Source organism: Protopterus annectens, chromosome 6.part0 (assembly GCF_019279795.1).
Source record: "Protopterus annectens isolate FY-2018-M chromosome 6.part0, PAN1.0, whole genome shotgun sequence".
NCBI classification, from domain to species: Eukaryota; Metazoa; Chordata; order Ceratodontiformes; family Protopteridae; genus Protopterus; species Protopterus annectens.
Genome location: NC_056737.1, coordinates 1,588,422,093 through 1,588,441,042, shown reverse-complemented (window position 1 = coordinate 1,588,441,042; position 18,950 = coordinate 1,588,422,093). Strand labels below are relative to the sequence as shown.

The window sequence follows — 18,950 nt, the reverse complement described above, 5'->3', positions numbered from 1 at the left end:
TTCAGAGGGATCTCCTAAAGGAGGTAGGTGATACCTCCAAGGTTCCACAGCTGGAGGGGTTCCAGACAAGGTGACTGCCCAGCTTGCTACCTCAAATTCCGTAGACAACTCCTCTCTGTGGCTCATTTCTTATGCAGCCAGTGGTGCCAGTAGGGCAGCTGGTACAGGAATTGCTCTGAGGAGGCATTCCTGGATGCAGCTTTGCAAGTTCACTGAGCCCTTCAAGTCTTCCTTCACTAATGCCCCTTTTGACAGCTCATCCTTGTTTGAGCCAAAAGTTAGAGACTCTGACCAGGTGCAAACAAGAAGGCAAGACTCTGCCATGGAATACATTTTCCCTCCCTACCAGGCCTTACCCCAAAGGCCAGAAGGGCGAGAAAATGTGGTTCTGTAAATCACAAAGAGCTTTACCTGACGCACATGTTGAATCTTCCCCCAGAGGCAGAGGGGGAGGTAACAATGGAAGACATCGACCTCGCTGCAGAAGAGGTCTGCAAAATCAGGGTGACAGAGATATGTTCTCTGGCAGACCCTTCCAGCGCTCCTGAAAGGAGGCCCGCCTGTCCATCTCTGGAGGCAGTCAGGGGCAGACTGCACCCAAAAGCCTGACTAAATATCACTCAAGACAAATGGGTACAGTCAATAATATCCAGGGGGTACAACATACCCTTCTCCACCCCACCCCCAAAGACAAAATCAGTCTCAGACATTCCACCCTGTCAAAGGGACCAAGCAACCCTAGAGGTACAAAAGTTGCTAAGAAAAAAGAGTCATCCAAGAAGTCCCCGCAGACCAAACTGGATTCGGAACTTACTCAAGGTTCTTTTTGGTTCCAAAAAAGACAGGGGACTGGAGACCCATCTTGAATCTCAGCAGGGTGAACAAGTCTAAAAAAAAAAATCAAAGTTCTGGATGGTGACACTGCAGTCTATACTTCCCTTTCTGGGAAAAGACACTTGGATGTGCTCAATCGATCTCCAGGATGAGCACCACCATATAAAAATGGACAGGCGATCCAGGAGACATCTATGCTTCTGGCTGGGAGCCAGTCATTACCAATTCCGAGCTCTGCCGTTTGATCTCACTACAGCCCCCTGAGTGTTTACCAAATGCATGGTAGTAATCACGGCTCACCTGAGGCATCTAGGATTCCGGACGTTTCCATACTTAGACGACTGGCTCCTGACTGCCACCACCGAGTATCTACTAACCAAGGCAAGAGACGCTCACCGTTCATCTTTGCTCTTAATTGGGCATTACCATAAATTTTGCAAAATCTGCCTTGCTGCCATCACATCATATTACGTTTATAGGAGCAGACTTAAACACAGAATACATTGTTGCAAAACTGCCTCACGACAGGGTACAGGGACTGCGACATCGTGTCCATCTTGCTCTCAAAAAAGAAAGTACAGGTAAAGTTGGTTCATAAGGTCTTGGGCCCTATGGCAACTGCTATAACATTAGTCCCTCTGGCATGTCTACATATGAGAGTCCTACAGTGGCTTCTCTTCGCTCAGTGGTCCATGCAGGATTTACTCATGTCCCACAAGATCTTCATTACGGACTCCTGCAAGAAAGACCTACATTGGTGGCTTCATTGCACACAGATAACTCTAGGCAGGCCATTCACTCTCCCCCAAACAGTAGCCACAGTGAACACGGACGGTTCCCAGATAGGGTGGGGGAGGGGGCATTATCTGGGAAAGACCTTCCAAGGAACTTGGCAGGAACACGAGTACCACTTGCACATCAGTGTCCTAGAGATGAGTGCAGTACTTTTGGCATTGCAGGCATTCCAGAACTCTCTTCCATCAGGTACAATTGCAATACAGACAGACAAGGGTGCTTCTTTGAAGGAGACAAGTGCCCTTTGGTTTTACAGTGCTGCATATTCTCCACTTCACGTCTTTGTTTTCACTGGTGTGTTTTTCCTTGAGTCATTCCATGTCAGTGCATGCTTGTTGAGTTTTTCTTTGTTGGTTTGAATCAGTGTGTCTTCATTAACCATTTTGAAGCCCTTAGAGGAGATTTTGGCAGCAGTGCTTTTGATGATCCCAACTGCTAGCCTGTGGAATTCTGTAAGGGATCCTGGGTGTCTTAGAAAGAATTTGCTGAGATAGTCTAGTCCTTGTCCAGACTCATTGAGCAGCTAGCAGAATGCACAAGACCTGAGCCTATTCCTCAGGATTTTGAGGAGGGGCTTATGTAGGTGATCTGCATGTAATCCCTGCAAATTTTGTTTGATGTTGCCAACACACTCTTAGCACTGCTTTCAGGTTTGTTCTACACTGCCACTCTATTTTACTCAAGTGGGCTCCTAAAAGAGAAGCAGCCCAAGATATTGGACTACCCTTCCTTGATGCCTCATTTCTTTGGAAAAGATGTGCACTATCTCATCTTGGAGCTGAAGGAAAAAGAGCAGAAGTTGCCCTTCATATATATGTTGTCTAAAATGTGAAGACATCAGAAATAACAGCCATGTATAACCCTTTTCAGAAAAGTGCCATGAGGTGGGACAGCCAAGAGCGGTTCCAGACCCATCTCCACCAAGAAACTGAAGGGACCTTTTGCTATAGGCTAAGAAAATCCAAGCCCGCCAAGACTTTTTATTAGGGCTTCCAGCCACTGCTGTGATGTATCTAAAGGTTTAGTATCTGAGAGTAGGTATTTCTGCTGTAGCTTCAACTGTCAGATTGGATGTCTCCCAGAAATGTGTGCTTACCGGGAACTAGAAAGTAAGCTAGCAGCTGTGCATGGCACACACATACAGGTTTAACACTAGGGTATGATAAAATGGAGTTGTTTGTATTAGCAAGAAAAGATGTGCTGACTAAGTTGTGTGCAGAACTGTAAACTTTGGACTTTTTGTTGCTGGATTATCTGTAGTTTGGGTAAGTTGTGTATCATGGTAAAACTGTACTGTAAGTATTAAATGTGCCTTGAGAAAGCTACTGCTTTTCTACAGTGGATGCTAAATCCTTCATCTGCAAATGGTCAGGAGACACTGGAGGTATGGTTTACTAAAAGAAAAAGTACATCCAGTCTACAGGTTGCTATAGGAACTGTATGCAAACAGCAACTGCTGCCATAGCAAAGCAACGGGAATTTGTCTATGGTTCAATCTTATGGACTAAACAACTGCCAGGAAAGTCTACACCGAACTTGAGTTGTTTGTTTAAAGTTAGATTATTCATTTTTCACTGAAAAAAATGTTTTCTAAGTTTTGTGCAACAGCAGCAGAAGTATCCTGAGTTTTTACCGTCTATGTTTAACAAGGCTGAACAACATATGCCTGTATTGTTTCTGCCTTATGAAGTGTGTTCAAATCAATATGTAATTAAATTTTCTGAACCGGTTTGTTTGTTTATGTATTGAAAGTCATAAGCATTAAGTCTGCTGCACAGCTTTAACTACAGCTCAGCAGAAGGTGTTTGATGTTTCCGTCCGTCAGAATCTGGAGCAGAAGTACAACATGAAGCTCATTAGTCTTCCTCCTCCTTAACTCCATCCAGTCTGCAGCTGGGATCGTCCCAAGCAATAGGTTCTGCAACAAGAAATCCAATTGTTTTTGTATAAAAGGTCATTCTAGCCAGTTTCCAGACAGGAGACTTGGCAGTTTTGTTTCTGTTTCTTCTTGGTCTCCAGAAAGGCCAGAGGTATTTGACTCATTATAGATCTCAAAAGATTTAATGAGTTTCTGCAGTGTTTCCACTCAGAATGTTCCCTATATGGTTTCTGATGCCCCCTTTGCACAGTGAGTATTGGTTATGCTTCCTGGACACGGAAAACACCTATTTACACATTCTGATTCACAAGGGTCATTCCGGGTTGTTCTAGTTCATGCTAGTAGATCAGAAGTACCAAAACAAGAGCTTGTTTAGCTTGTCCCATGCTCCATGTATTTTTACCAGGTTTTGAATTGTGATGGCTGCTGCTATGCGCAGCTGGACTAAGTCTGTATGTTCCCTTATTTAGATTGGCTGGCTTCTGTCATCCCATTCCTCAGAGCAGGTGACATGTCACAGGGATGGGAAACTGTAGCTACTCAACCTGTCAGGGATGACTGTGAACCTTCAGAATTTTCAGTTTTCTTATCGCATTGGGTGACATTCCTGGAACTGATCTTAGATGTGATAGTGGTTTATGTGTTTTTTATTACAGACAGGAAAGTTAAATCTTGCCAAGTACCATTTTTTTTTGGTTTATTGCTTCTCCGGTTCTTTTCAGCTGCTGTTCTAGCAATACAGTTTGTTGAACTTAGTGTGTGAGTTTTCTGTTGGTTGTAACACTCTAATGGGATGAACAGTCTAGAAGACCATATTCATTTGTCTCCAAAGTGTTGTACAGATGAGATATGTGACTGCATGCACCCAGCCTTTCCCAGGGTCTCCCCCTTTCTCCCAGAAATGCAAATTTAAGATGCTCATGTGAGATGATTGTGTGTGGATGGTGAGAGCACTTTTGCCCTGGTTAGCCTAAGAGTACTGGTTTTCATAAGGAACAGATTCTGTGCCTCACTATATCAGAAATGAGTGTGACCTATCTTGGCTTTCAGTCTTTGCAGGATTGTCTCCATCCCAGTCCTCTACTTGCCCAAATCGACAACTTTCCTGCTGTCTTCCTGTATCATCAAGCAAGATGAGATCTTCTCTTTCCAGGAGACCAGAGTCCTATGGAAGTGGGCTATTGTTTGCCAGTTTTTCCTCATTTCCCAACACATTCCAGGGTTACTTAGTATCCAAGCAGGTATTCTCACATGTTAGGGTGCTCATTCATAAGAGGTCTTCAGGGTCTGGGAATATCACTGAAGCAGGATATTGCAGAGTTGCCATTGTGTTACTCACAAGGGTGAGATACTGAGACACTGTTCAGATTCCGTGACCTTACTGTGGATGAGGCAGCTTACTTAAAACTTTCTCCTGACCCTACTTATTCAGTTTTCCCGAAGCTAAAGATCTCAAGTAAAGATCAAACCTGACACCCCTACAGGAGTAAAAACACTGAGAAATTTCTGCAAAGCAAACTATTGCCTACTAAGCAATGGTATAAAAAGTTTCAAAGCCTCTGCCAACATAGCCAACAATGACTCCTATACAGAGGAATACACAAATGCCCTATACAGCCACTTAAATGCATTGACTCGGCTGTACCCAACAGGAACAAAACCAGGTCTTCCCAAAAAAAAAATAAATAAAATAAGCCACTCTGGTGGACTACAAGTTTAAATAAGCTATACAACAAAAGAAAGAAACTGATATCTAAGAACAGGAGGGAACTTAGTCAACAGAGAAAGAATACCCTCCACAGCTTGACAAGCAAATCTGATGTCTTGTTAAGTCCTCCAAAACTAGATCCGAGTCTGTTAGCATCCCTAGCTAAAGACAGTCATAAGGCATTCTCTAGCTACGTTTGAAACCTAAAAGGGAATGTCAGCTATGTGCCAAACTTATATTGGATGGTCCCACTCACACTGAACTTGAGGAAATTGCCAATCTGCTAGCTGGCAGATTTAACAATAACTTCACCCCCCCCCTTCCCCACCAGACATACTCCAAAGCATTCCTGAGACCAGTTCTCTACCAAGTATCTCCAAATAACAGGTCATGCAGATACTCTCCAAGGCCAAAAACACGACCTCTGTGAGACCAGATAACATCCCAGACTGCTTACTAAACAGTCTAAAACAAGACCTAACAGAACCACTTGGCATTCTCTTTAACTGTAACCTGAGAACTGGCTTTGTGCCGGCAGAGTGGAGAACAACAACAGTAATCCCCCTTGCACAAAGTGGGTCCATCAGCTGACCCTGGGACCTATTGACCCAAAAGCCTAACCATCCTTATCTGTAAGGCCATGGAAATAATCATCCTGGACTTTATCCACAAGGACATAGGCAAACTTCAAACCCTTGACCTCACACAGTTTGGTTTTGTCAAGAGTGTATCTTGCTTATTAAACCTAGTGGACATCTTTGAGAATGTCACCAAAGCCCTGGATGAGGGAAAAACTGTACATACCACCTGTCTTGATTTAGCCAAGGCCGTGGGCACAATCCCGTATTCAGGTATCATAGAGAACCTCTCTCTGGTAGGGATTAACCTTTACATTACTAGATGGGTAGCAAACTGGCTCACCAACAGAATGCATGCTGTCAAAGTTGGGGAGTCCACCTCCACCAGTAGATCAGTTACCAGTGGGGGTCCCACAAGGATCTGTGCTGAGCTTTCTACTGTTTGGAATCTGTTTCTCTGAAGTCCAAGTGATAGTAGATGGCCTGTGGCTTACCAAGTTTGCAGATGACTGTAAACTAGGGGCAGTCGTAGAGTGCCCTAATGATGGTAACATGTTACAGAAAGGATTGACACAGCCAAATTATAGGTGCCAAACTCACAAAATAAAACTTAACACAAACAAATGCCTCATTATTCCCTTTGGGAAAGAGATACCCCTTCTAATTATGATATAGCTAGCACCCCTCTAAGCTCAAACGCATTGGCATGAGACATGGAAACACAGGTTGATAGTAATCTAAACTTTGATCACCGTGTGTCTGAAGTGGTAAGAAAAGCATTCTACATTACATATCTCATAAATAAGGGCATTGCATCCAAGACTAGGGAAGTTATAGCTCCGCTGTACTTGACCCTTATTCGACCACTAATTGAGTAGAATGGTGCCTTCTATATGTACCTCACCAGACACCTGCAGCAACTGAAGAGACCACAGAGGTTTCTAACCAAGAGAATCCAGGGCCTCCAGAACATGACATATATGGAAGGACTGAAAGCCCTGTCACTGTACTCTGTATTGTACAGGCTGCTGAGAGGCGACCTGTGCATGGGCTAAGGACCAGTCTTGGACCCTACCCTAATGGAAATGCTGCACATCGCAGATCAAATGGGATGATAATAACTCGCTCCAGGGATTTCAACATAGCCTGTGACATTAACAGAACATGTTGGAGAAACAGATGCATCTCCCAGGGATTGCCACTGCTCTGGAATAAGCCCCCACGGCATGTGAAGCAAGCAGAGCTCCTCAATAACCCTATTCAAGCACACCCTTGACAGCTGGATGGATGACTGTAAATTCACCCCAGGGGTGGCACCTGTGTCCCTCATACACAGGGGCAACCAGTGCTGATCATAGAATCTCTCTGCTCACAATGACCATCTAACTATGGTCAGTAAAGATACTTGGGTTATTATATGGCTAGACATGTAAAGGCCCTAGGGCCATTAGTCTAGTAATCTCTTATGAACCTATGAAAGAAGTGTAAAGGGGAATTTCATGATCCTGGTTTGGGATGTTGGCATAATGGATAAGGTGTTTATCTTATAGACACAAGGTACAGGTAATGCTTCTCACATGGGGTAATTTGCTAGTCTTGAAATGACCCATAAGGGCAGTTAGCCTAGTACTAATCTGTGAACCTATAACAGCTCCATGTTAGACTCATCAGCTTTTGATCTCCCTGCTCCAGCAGGTGGCACATGCTCTGCCCCATCTGCTTCCAGTAGTGCATACTACACCCCATCCTAATGATGCTGAAGTTGCATGCCTAGCTCTTGAGTTAAAAGCAGTAGACATGTATGGTGTATAATGTGAAGTTTCTTCATTTCTCCTGGCTAAGTGGAAGAGGTTCACTTTATGGGTGATGGATATTGTTATTATTTTTCTTGTAGTGTCATCCTCATCTGAGACTACTTGCTGCCCTTATCCAGTTTTGAACCAAAGTATTTCACTATCACAATTCATCTCTCCACGTTTTCTGTGTGGTGATCTTGTAGATGAACACAGTAGCCCAGTTAGAAGTTGCAGAGACCTTTTTTCATGGGCATTCTTTATCTTCTGCCTGTTCATTTCTTCCATATGAATTTTAATATTTTTGTGAAAAGCTGATATTACATACTTTTGAACCTGTGTTTTCCTGTGAAATAGATTTCCATTCCTGTATGTTCTTTTCCTGATGGCTTTGCTTCACCCAGGGAAATCTGCGTTGCATATTGTCTGGGAAGAGGAAACATTTACATATTTTCATAAGTATTAGGTTACTATACACAAACCAAGAAGAAACTTTGCAGTGAGGAGGGTGTGATGTTCACTTCCTAAATTATGTTATCCACTTAGTTCACTTAATAAAAATCGAGCTGTAAAATATAACTGTAAAATACTCATTAAAGTCTTTTATGTGTGAGATGTTCTTCTCAAAAAGAGGTTGTAACAAAACCTGATTGTACATAAGGAATGTTTTTGATACTTTTTATTATACTCAACTACGGTCACTTGTTTGTGAGTTTCAGTAAAGGATATTCCATTTTTAACTCAGCTGTGGACTACCTACTATTTTCTGTTTGATTATTTTGTAGCATGTATTTTACGGTTCGTTTTTTTTATTAAGTGAAGTAAGTGTATAACATAATTTAGGAAGTGAACATCACACCCTCCACACTGCAAAGTTTCTTCTTCGTTTGTTTGGACCCAGTATAGGTTGCATACTAGTTTTTTCTGAGACTTCAAGGGATACCACAGATTTCTCTTTTTGTGGTTACCATACATACTAACCCTCCTTTCTTGTCTATTATGCTGAGTTTACTCAAAGTCTTTTTTTTTTTCACTTACAATGTCATACCTCTCATATTTTGCTGAATGTCCAACTATCTGCCTCATGTTCCTCATAACATTTGTGGATTACTGGGAAAACACAGAGGATGACAAACATTTCGAGTTTTAGACTTCATATCCTTCAGTAAATGTATGCCAATGTAAAATGCATTATTGTAGCTAATTTCCAAGTTTATAAAAGCAATTTTTAAAATCTGTCCCTTATTTTGGGGCTTTGTCCAGAATTATTGCACTAAAAATTTAGAGGTATGCAGTAGAGGAGGTGCTGTTGAACTGATGGAATGTTTAAAGGGCCCTCAAACATTATCTGGCTAGGGTAGGTGCAGTCAGGAAAACTGAGCAGGTATTTGTTCTTTGGATTTCTTTGTGAGCAGTGAAAATCGAGAGAGAGTCTTTTCCATCATAGATGTTCAAATTTAGTTCATGTATTGCTTGAAACTGATACACAAGTACAGGTAAATGGACTGGTTGTTTACTTTCTTCAATTCAAGGAAGGAAGGAAGGACTCATAAGTTGCTAGGAAGCAGTAGAGTAGCTAGGGTAGGCAAAGGGGACGGCTGGCCCTGGAGCAAATATAGTTAGAGAGCATGATTATCCAATGCTTATCAACCTTCATTGTATTACCAACATTCAGAAAGGAATGCCACTATTGAATTTTTGGTCAGAAACAAATACTTGCCACTCATTGTGTGCTGCATAAATTGTACTAGTTGCATGCTGCAAATGTAGCAAGCAGTTTGCCACAGTTTAAAAGTGAAGAAGAGTTTTTTTTTTTCAGTAAGAGAATATGTGGCATAAACTGTTGCAAACAGTTTACTACAGTTTAATAAAAAGAAAATGCATTTATTTAGTTCCCTCTGTGTGGCATAAAATGCAGCAATTGCTTGCTACAAATGTCTCAAGCAGTAAGCAGTTACTACCATTTAAAAGAAGGAAGAGTTTCTTTTCCTCAGTTAGAAGACGTATTTTGCTCCTCAACCTGGGGGGGCACTGGCCATCAGAATAGCTAGCAACACTTCTGCCAGAGAGACCATTTCCAAGTGGATTGTAAGCTACATTTTTTTATTGCCATCTCCTGCTGATGAATGCTGAGGTTAAAGCTCACTTCACTAGAGTTCTGTGTAAGCTGGGAAGTTATGTATTCCTATGCTACTTTTCATTAGTTTAGAAAGCTACTCATTCGGGGCAAACTGGCAGTCATAGTTCTCACCTTCTTGCCATCAGAATCAGGGACAAATACAGAAATGATCAGTGACACATTTTAGAATATTAGTACTATTAAGTTGAGAAGCTGACAGAAAGATGTCTGTGACTTTAATTATTCCATAAATCTAGTTATTATTTTATTTGTATTTTATTTAAGTTTGATGACCGGGGAAGTCCACTGGGCCAAGAAGAGCCTGTTTTCAGTGGAGGCCCGGGGAGAAAAACTTCACAATAATTACAAGTTACATTTCACGTTACAAAAGGACATAGTTCATACAGTTAATTAAATATTTATAGATAAGTTCCATGATAGTTGCAATTGGCTTGTCACAATGTTACAAAAATGAAAAGACACAATTCAATACAGAAATTTCAACATTTACATAAAGTGAATATTTTTGTTATAAACTCAATTGTAGGTTGTATTTGAGTTTAACTCACCGCCTTTTCTGGCAAAATTGCCAGCTTTAAGAGAGATAGAGCAACATTTTGAGTGAAAATCAGAGAGCTGAGAGGTATGCTGTCAAGAACTGGGTGCAGTAGGCAGTGACATCATGGTATGCTTCAGAACAGGAGTACATGCATCCTTAAGTGTGGGGAACATCCTGAACTGTTGAACTGTGATTGGTGGAAAGAATGAACCTAACCAGGGACCCATCAACGAGAGTTTTCATCATAAATAAGAATATACAGTAAGAACATTTCTGTAATTTAAATAATGTTATATTTATCCATTAAAACACTTTAAATTTCCTTCCATTTCAGGTATTGGTTGTTTTTTTTTAATTATTTGTTGTGTTAAAATGGGCCACCTCTTTATATTACCTAAATTTACAGTAGGAAAATGTCATTTCATGACTTAATTATGCAGCAACATCGAAGGCGATTATTGCATTAGATTATTTTTCAAATCCCAGAATAGCCTGTTCCTGTAAGATAGTCATTTTTATGTGTTGGACTCGATGAGCTGGAAAAACCTAAAGAACTGTATTGTATAACACTGTTGTCTGGCAGGTGCAGCCTTTTTTTCCTGCATTTTTTATATCTAAATGTTTTATTTTTTTTTCCCCCTTCTCCATGTTTTGCTTGTTAACCTCAGTCTCTGCATAACTGGGTATGTGATGATCTTCCTGCCAGGTCCTCCTCAACTACATCAGGGCCCGGTGAAGGGAATCTGGAGGAAAGATGTAAACAGGTAGTTAAATTGAGTGTACTAATCCCTCCGATTACTTAACTGTCTGCGGTGTAACCTTCTCACAACCTGGTTTTGCAGAATATCTTGTGGGCTGCCTTCTTAAAGAACTTTATGGCATGGTGTGTGTTGTTAACCCTGGCATTTTGGGTGTGCATCTTTTTTTCTTAAGTTAATGTTTGCTGCTTCTGAGATGGGTATGACATGGTGGAGGAAAGTGATACATTAGCACTTTTCACTGCTCAAATAACCAGCACAATTAATGACCGACTTAGACAGAAGGAGTCTAGTTACAGTTTTAATGGATATGTGTATGTTGCTTTGCGTCACTAGCTTAAGTCAGCTATTGAATCAAACTTCACTAATTTAATGCATAGTTATGTAAAACCTTGGAGTTTTAAGCCCTTGTATGACAGAACATCAAAGAAGAGAATTTCCCCCGCAGTCCATTGTTGGTTTTAGGTTGCTTTTTCCCAGTTTCCATTACTAGATTATTCAAGTGTTAAAGTGTAAAATAACGTATTTTAAATAGTACATTTTAACACTGTATATTTCTGTTATGGGATAAGGATATCACCTTTTATGTTCATTCTAATAAAGCTGACAGCGTAGCACAGATACTAGAGTAACAGGTTGTCAGCAGCTCTGTTGCATTATGCTGTCCAGGGTTGATTCCTCCTCTTATACTCTTTGCAGCTCTATTGACCACAGATCTTGGGCTCTCACTGAAAACTTGTATGCATGCTGGTTAATCCTTATCATAATTACAGCCAAATGAGTCAAAATTGATGGTGGGGGGGTTACAGATTTGAAATAGGGAGGAGAAACTGGTGAAAGCCTGATTTCATATGAAGATAATAACCCTCCCTTGCCCCCCCCCCAATCTGGAAAACATTAGTAAAGTTTTATGACCTGTGTGTGTAGAGACAGAGGTGGTGGGTCCATCTGTATTCTAAAAGCTTTGCTGTGGAGTTCTTAAATATGTACCTCCTGCATCTCATTTCCTGTCGTACTTTCTGTGTGACTGCATGCAAGAACCATCTTAACTGGTATATATGTTTCACTGACTTTATATTTTATTAACAAATTATTGAGTTGTAAAAAGGTTTTAATTGAAATTGTCTGTTTTTTCATTAAAGTGTATTGTAGCCCTTCAGATCCAGTGTATCTCAGAGATGAGTATGTTTGCAACTAGAAGATGTTTGACAAGAATTTCAACAGTCCAGCCAGAAATTGCTCGTCATCCTCAAGCCTTGTTTTATAGCATAACTTTGGTTTTAGACCTCCTCAGTTCTTTTCTTGCAGTCGACTGTACACTGTGCATCTCAAGTTAGAATACATTTTCTGATATTGTTTACAGTTTTAATTGACATACTCAGCTTACCTTTATTTTCTCATTTTCTTTTTTGAAAGACCTTTTATGAAAATGTTACTGTTGCCAGAACCTAGCAGAGGGCAAGCTTCACTTAACCTCAGTTAAGTATTTATCTCCTGACCATTGTGCCAGTACTTCAGTGATACCCTCAGAACAGTGGTTTTGGTTACTCAGGGGAAATGGTGAACCCGTAGACTTTCCTTTTAAAGGAGTAATGCTCCAAGTAATCCCAGATTTCCTATTTTGTCCTTGCTCATTACTTTCAAAAAGCAGTCTCATCCATTTTGAAATATATTGCCAGCTCTGTTTTACAGAGGGATAAAAGCATATATTTGATGTCAGTGACCTGAGGCTGGTATTTGAACTTGGCATGAAACTTGCTTGGAATATGGGGGTAAACTGAACACGAGAGCCTTCTGTCCCATGTGTAGTAGGATATGGATGTGCTGCTACATTGCTGATCCTGGTGGTACAGCAAAAACAGCTATAGAGAGAGAGATGCCGTGTGGTTCTTCTAGCATTGCATGAATGCTAGTGTAGGTCAGTAGGGGGGCAGCATTGTATGAATGCTTCTGTAGGACAGTAAGGGATGTGAAAAAAAAAATGAAATGTAGGAATTGCATTAAGTAGTCGCTTTACTGTCAGTTATACTGTTGTAGGTTACACTCCAACCCCCATGTGTAAAGTAAGTGATGGAAAATAAGGGGGTTTAGGTGGAAGCATGGTATTGAGGAAACATTGGTCAGGTGACATGGAGCCATGAGAGCATAATGTAATTCAGTTAAAAAAAACAGTGATGGCATTTAAGTGCAAGCAAAATTTCCCTGGTTTTCCTAATTATCAATTGTTTTTTTTCTGTTGGATGTGAGGAGATTCTTAAGACTGTAACTGTTTGGTCTGAGGGTTCTCTTTAGCTGTCATCATTTGTTAACTTTTCATATCATGTTAGAGCATTAAAACACTATGCATTTATCATAGCAATGGAACTCATTGGTCCTTGTATCCATACACCAAAATGTTTGGACTGGTCACAGCAAATGCCTTTTCTTGACAACTATTAGAATCTCTTGAAAGCTCAAGCTTCTCCCCTCTTCCCAGAATACAGTGCTCTGAGTTATTAGATCAAGTTAGGTTGCTGTAAAATACTAAAAGAAACCAGAATTTGAATCTGAGATAACCAGTGGAGAAACAACTTAGACTTCCATAGGTTCATAAGTAAGTACTAGGCTATCTGCCTTTACAGGCCATTTTAAGCTTAGCCAGTTTCCCTTTTTGTGCTCAAAATAACCTATCCCTTTTGGTTATAGATTGGTATTACCCATCCCATGGTCAATAGTTATATATAACTCTTAATAAGAATAACTGGGATTAGGGCCGGTGTTAGCATTTTGGGGGCCCAAAAAAGTTGACAGATCCCTGGATACTGCCAGTCCATGTGTCACTCTGTCACTGCCACCCCACCTAAGCAACCTTTTTGTCCATGCTCCAGAGTTTTTAGTAGTACTACTCACAGACTGAACTTTAGCTACAATGGTTTTATATTACAACAGGCCTGTGTGCCACACTGTGTTGGCCCATCTCACAGAGGGACATTCACAGTGACTGGGCATTTAATCACAATGAGATGCATTACAACAACTGTTATGTACAGGGCTGGGCTGGCATTGCCTACCATTTCACACACCTTACATAGACAAACATATCCTCCAGTGCACATTACTTTTTTCTTCCTTTTCTCACATTTTGCTTTACTCTTAAGCATTTTCAAGAAGAGAAGACTTTCTGTGTGCTCTGAAGTAATTTTAAAGTTTTTTTTTTTTTTTTTTTTACTTTTTACATAACATTTTCATCCAGTGATGGCTTAAACAGAAGTTATGATTAAGGAAAGGAATTTAGTGTTGTTAATTAACTTCAATTTTTCTTGCATCTTTTCAGTGCATCTTACTTGGCCAAGACAACATAATAATAATAATGCAGGAAATAATTCAGTTAAGCCAGGGCCCCAGAAGCCATAGAGTTATAGATGGGCAAGGTGCTTTTCAGAGCATTTTCATAACTTTTTTATCCACTGGTGGCCTGAACTAAAAACATGAGTAAGAAAAGAATTTCAGTTGTATTTTTTTTCTTTCAAGTAAGACACAAGTTTTGCCTAAGCTTAATGTTCAAAGCTGGACAAATGGTTAAGGTGTTTACCTCACAGAGTCAAGGTTTGATGAGGGAGAGAATCTAGGCTTAAAATGGCCCACATGGATACTTGCCTATGAAACTTAATAGAAGTTCGCAATGAACAGTTGTTTTTGAGAATACAAAAATCTTATCCCTGCAAAAAAGACAGTTGCTACCTGTAGAAAGATTAAATGGCTACAGTCATGGATTTCATGTGACTGCTGTCATACATATACACAGCATGCCTCCTCACTCTTCACCCCTGTGGCTGCCATCTGTATAAATGAATGATGTCTGATTGTGAGGAAATTGAAAAAGATTATGATTACAACAATGTATCCCACTTAGTTGCTCCTAGAGAATACACTGCCCTTACACAAGCTATTGTAACCTTCTTTGCACACCTCTGGGGTCTGTGAGGAAAGTAAAAGAAACGATCTCCAGCCCCGTCATAAGCTATAATGACTTCCTGTGCACATCTCTAAGGTTTGATTATGATTTTTATTTATTTACTTTACATTTGTTTACAGGGATGGTCTGACTGGGTGCAAGCCCATTTTCAGCGGAGGCCTGGGGAGAAAAGCTCCATTGGTCAGTTAACAAAATTTGAAAGTCATAATAACAATTCCAATGATACAGCAAGATTCAAAGTCATACAAATAGGGGGGGGGGGGTAAGATGCATAATAATTAAATATACAATTTTGTTGGTGTTGGTACAAGTTAATTGTGGTTAGAGGGGTAGTTGTACATACATTTGCAAGAGAACTGTTTAGGATATGAAGTTAACTCTTGGTTCAAAACTATTGAGACCAAGTAGGAAGTTAGGCAGGTTAGATTAGTGGTGGAGAAAGGGTGAGCAGGGTGGAGGAGGAAGAAGTAGGGTGTGAGGTAAAAGGGAACAGATGTAGTGCAGTAGGGAGAAGGTACAGTGGAGAGGGTGATATGCAGGCAAAAGTGGAGAGAGAATAGAGTTTAGGATTTGAGGAACTAGCCAGGGCAGGTACAGGAGCAGATACAGTTGTTTGTGAGGCATTTCTTTTAGAAGTTTTTGGAGGAATTGGAATGGGCTGGTAGTGTGTACAATATGTTGTGGAATAATATTCCAGATGCTGGATGTATAGTTAGAAGAGATGGAGTCTCTGGCCTTGTTGTTACTTTTAGATACATTTAGGAGAGTTTCATGAGAAGATCAGAGTTGCGGACTGGTGGAATACAGAAGAAGTATCTGTTGTAGAGCAGGGGTTCTTTCCCGTTGATGAACAATTCTGTGGGGAGAGATGAGCTGCGTATAGGTTAACAGATGGGGAAATTATAATCAGTTTAGTTGGTGTAGGGCAGAATAGTGGTGGGATCTGTGTGGGGAATTGGTGGCGAATTTCACTATTTTGTTGTAACAGGAGTTAGATAGGTCTGTTTTACTTTGGTTAGTGAGTATGGGGGAGGCATAGAGTAGTGTGGACAGGAGATGGGTTCTAGCTATGTCTTGTCTAGTTTGATTACAGTAAATTTTCAGTTTACCGGCACCCATGGGGATTGGTAGATGCTGGATAACTGTAGTTTCTGGTTGCTTGAGAGTTACTATTAAAAGTAGGCTTGACTGATACTGTATTCTATACCATTTGTTTGGTTTGACGTGTTCTTAGGTTGGGGAGGTTGGGAATTTATATCCTATCTTCCTTTTTAAAACTCTAAAAATGTAAGGTATGTTTCTGTGTGTGTGTGTGTGTGTGTGTGTGTGTGTGTGTGTGTGTGTGTGTGTGTGTGTTGGGGGGGCTGGGATAGAAAGTGCAACACAAGAAAATTGTACTGTATTTCTTCGATTTTTTTTTCTGGTTGCTTGAGTTCCCGTTAACTGAGAGTTTACTGTACTAAGAAAAGCCTTGACTCCATACAGGGAGCGTAGTTTAATGCGAGTCTTCTTAATGGTCTGAGGTAGGTGTATATTAAATTTCATTTTATTGTTGATTATTACACCTAATAATTTTGTTTGGGAGATGGCTGATATAGTGATGTTGGTTGAGTATATCTGAAATGTTGTAGGGGTATTGGGTGTTTTGGTGGGGTGGAAGAGCATTAGCTTGGTTTTGGATGTATTCAGTATAAGTTAAACTTCAGCTAGCCAGGTGTACTTCGAAGAAGGACTGTTGAGTAGTGGTTTCTAATTGTTTAAGAGAAGATGCAGTACAGATGAGGGTTGAGTCATCTGCATATTGGATGACTTGAGGCAAGAGGGGTAGATTTGTGTAACTGGTTAGTGAAGATGGAAAGGAATAGGTGACCTAGTATGGAATCTTGTGGAACACCTATGTTGACAGGAAGTAGAGTAAAGAGCTCCTGTTGCCACTTGACTGCTTGCTGTCGGACGGTATAGCAGCTATGGAGCTATGATAGGGAAGAGTAGCTAAGATTCCGGTTGGCAAGCTCAGTGACCAGTTTCTGGTGAGAAACTGTATCAAATGCCTTAGAGAGGTCTAAGAAGATAGATTAAACAAATTTTCCTAGGTTTCTTTGTGGGGTTTATAGTGACAGTGAAGCCAAGGCATGCCGTTGTGGTGCTGTGAGAGTAGAGGTTGTTGTTAAGTAGGCAGTTTAAAAGCTTGTGAATACATTTTTCTAATATTTTGGAGAGGGATGGTAGAATGGCAATATGTCTATAGTTAATTAGTTCTGTGTTATTGCCCCTTTGTATGAGGGAATATTGTTGTGTCTTTCGGCTTTGCCTGGTTAGGGGTCGCCACAGCGGAACTCCGGTCCGCTAATGATTGGTAGCTGATTTTTACGTGCCGAGTTACCAGCCCTGACGCACAACTTTCAACGAAGGTACGCCCATTCATGCATGTTTCCACGCAGAAGACGCTCTATCTGAGAATCGAAGCAGACAGCATCTTACTGTGAGGCGACAACGCTACCGCAGCACCACCACCGTGGGTCCCTTTGTATAAGGGAATGATGTGTGATATTTTCCAGTTTAGTGGAATGTCATTTTCGAGGATAGAGCGATTAATCAGGATTGAGACTGGGAAGGTAATGGCATCTGCTGCTATCTTTAGAAATTTTGAAGGTAGGTTGTCTGCTGATAGGATTGTGGGTCTGAGATTTTTAAGTAGTTTTTTGATGGTATGGGTTGGAACAGGATTAAAGGCAAAGTTGGTACCAGATGGATTAGTTGAGGTTGGAATAGCTGGTGGTGTTTTTTGGTAATATGGGAAGTCATCCATCCCTGGTAACTATCATATTGACATCATACCCCTTAGAGTTGACCCAGTAGTCAGGGACTTAGGGACACACACAAATAGTAATCCAGCCTTTGACCATCACATGTCTACAGTGGTGAAGAAATCGTTCGATGTTGCGCAACTTATAAACAAAAGTATGGCATCTAAGTCCAAGGAAGTCATTGTTCCACTGTAATCAGCATTCATCAGACCTATCATTGAATACAGTGCCCCCTTTTGTATATACCTAATCAGGCATATCCAACAATTAGAACGTTCACAGAGTTTTCACTTTAAAAGAATACATGGCGTAAGTAAAATGTCCTATACAGGCTACCTCAAGGCCCTTTCCCTGTATTCTGCCTCCTCAGGCTTTTGAGGGGGAGATCTATGCCTGGCATACAGGACATTGTCAGACCCCACTCCGATGGAACTCCTGTATATCCACAAAACAAACAGCACCAGAATGACCAATTCTAAAGACTTAAACCTTGCCTGTGATATAAATAGGACCTGCTGGAGAGAGAGGTATGTATCCCAGAGACTACCCTGTCTATGGAACAGTCCCCCCCCCCATCCATGCGAAGCAAAGTTCCTCCCCAACCCAATTCAAGTGCAACTTGGACAGTTGGATGGGAAACCAGAAATTCTTCCCTGGTTTGCCACCTATGTCTTTAGTGGACACAGGTAACTTGTAAATGGTTTATCACCCAGGCCCCTGCTTACACTTATCAAGGGTATCAGAACGTTTTCAGAGATTTGGGATGCATGGCTAGGTTTAAAAAGGTCCTTGTGGTTGTTAGCCTAGTAAACACCTATGAACTTATGAGTCAATTAAGGAGTGAATTGAGTTTGTAAAGAAGGTATTGATTTGTGAGGCTATACTGTTGTTTGATGGAACTAGGTTAGGTTTGGGGGTAGAGGTATTACCTGGTTGTAGCAGTTTTTTTTACGGTTGGCCAAAAATTTTTAGGATTGTTATAATTAATTTGTTGGACACCTTTATAATATTTTTGTCAGATTTTATTTGGGATTTGGCTTTGTTTCTAAGATGTTTGTAGAGTTGTAGGTTTTTGAGGATGTTCTTCATGTTTCACTGTTGCAGTCATTACATTTGGGTAATCTGCTTGCAGGTTGCCCTCAGTCGGATTGATTAACAAAGTCTC

The 18,950-nt window shown here is 40.8% G+C and overlaps 1 protein-coding gene across 1 annotated transcript in view; it reads left to right on the top strand.

The window, feature by feature from the left end:
- Positions 1-18,950, top strand: part of CLASP1 (cytoplasmic linker associated protein 1) — a 4,127,769-nt gene that overhangs the window by 3,255,614 nt on the left and 853,205 nt on the right. Inside the window, exon 31 of the mRNA XM_044073692.1 lies at positions 10,934-11,029. Within this exon, the coding sequence (XP_043929627.1) occupies positions 10,934-11,029 (96 nt within the window). The remainder of the gene's footprint in view (positions 1-10,933; positions 11,030-18,950) is intronic.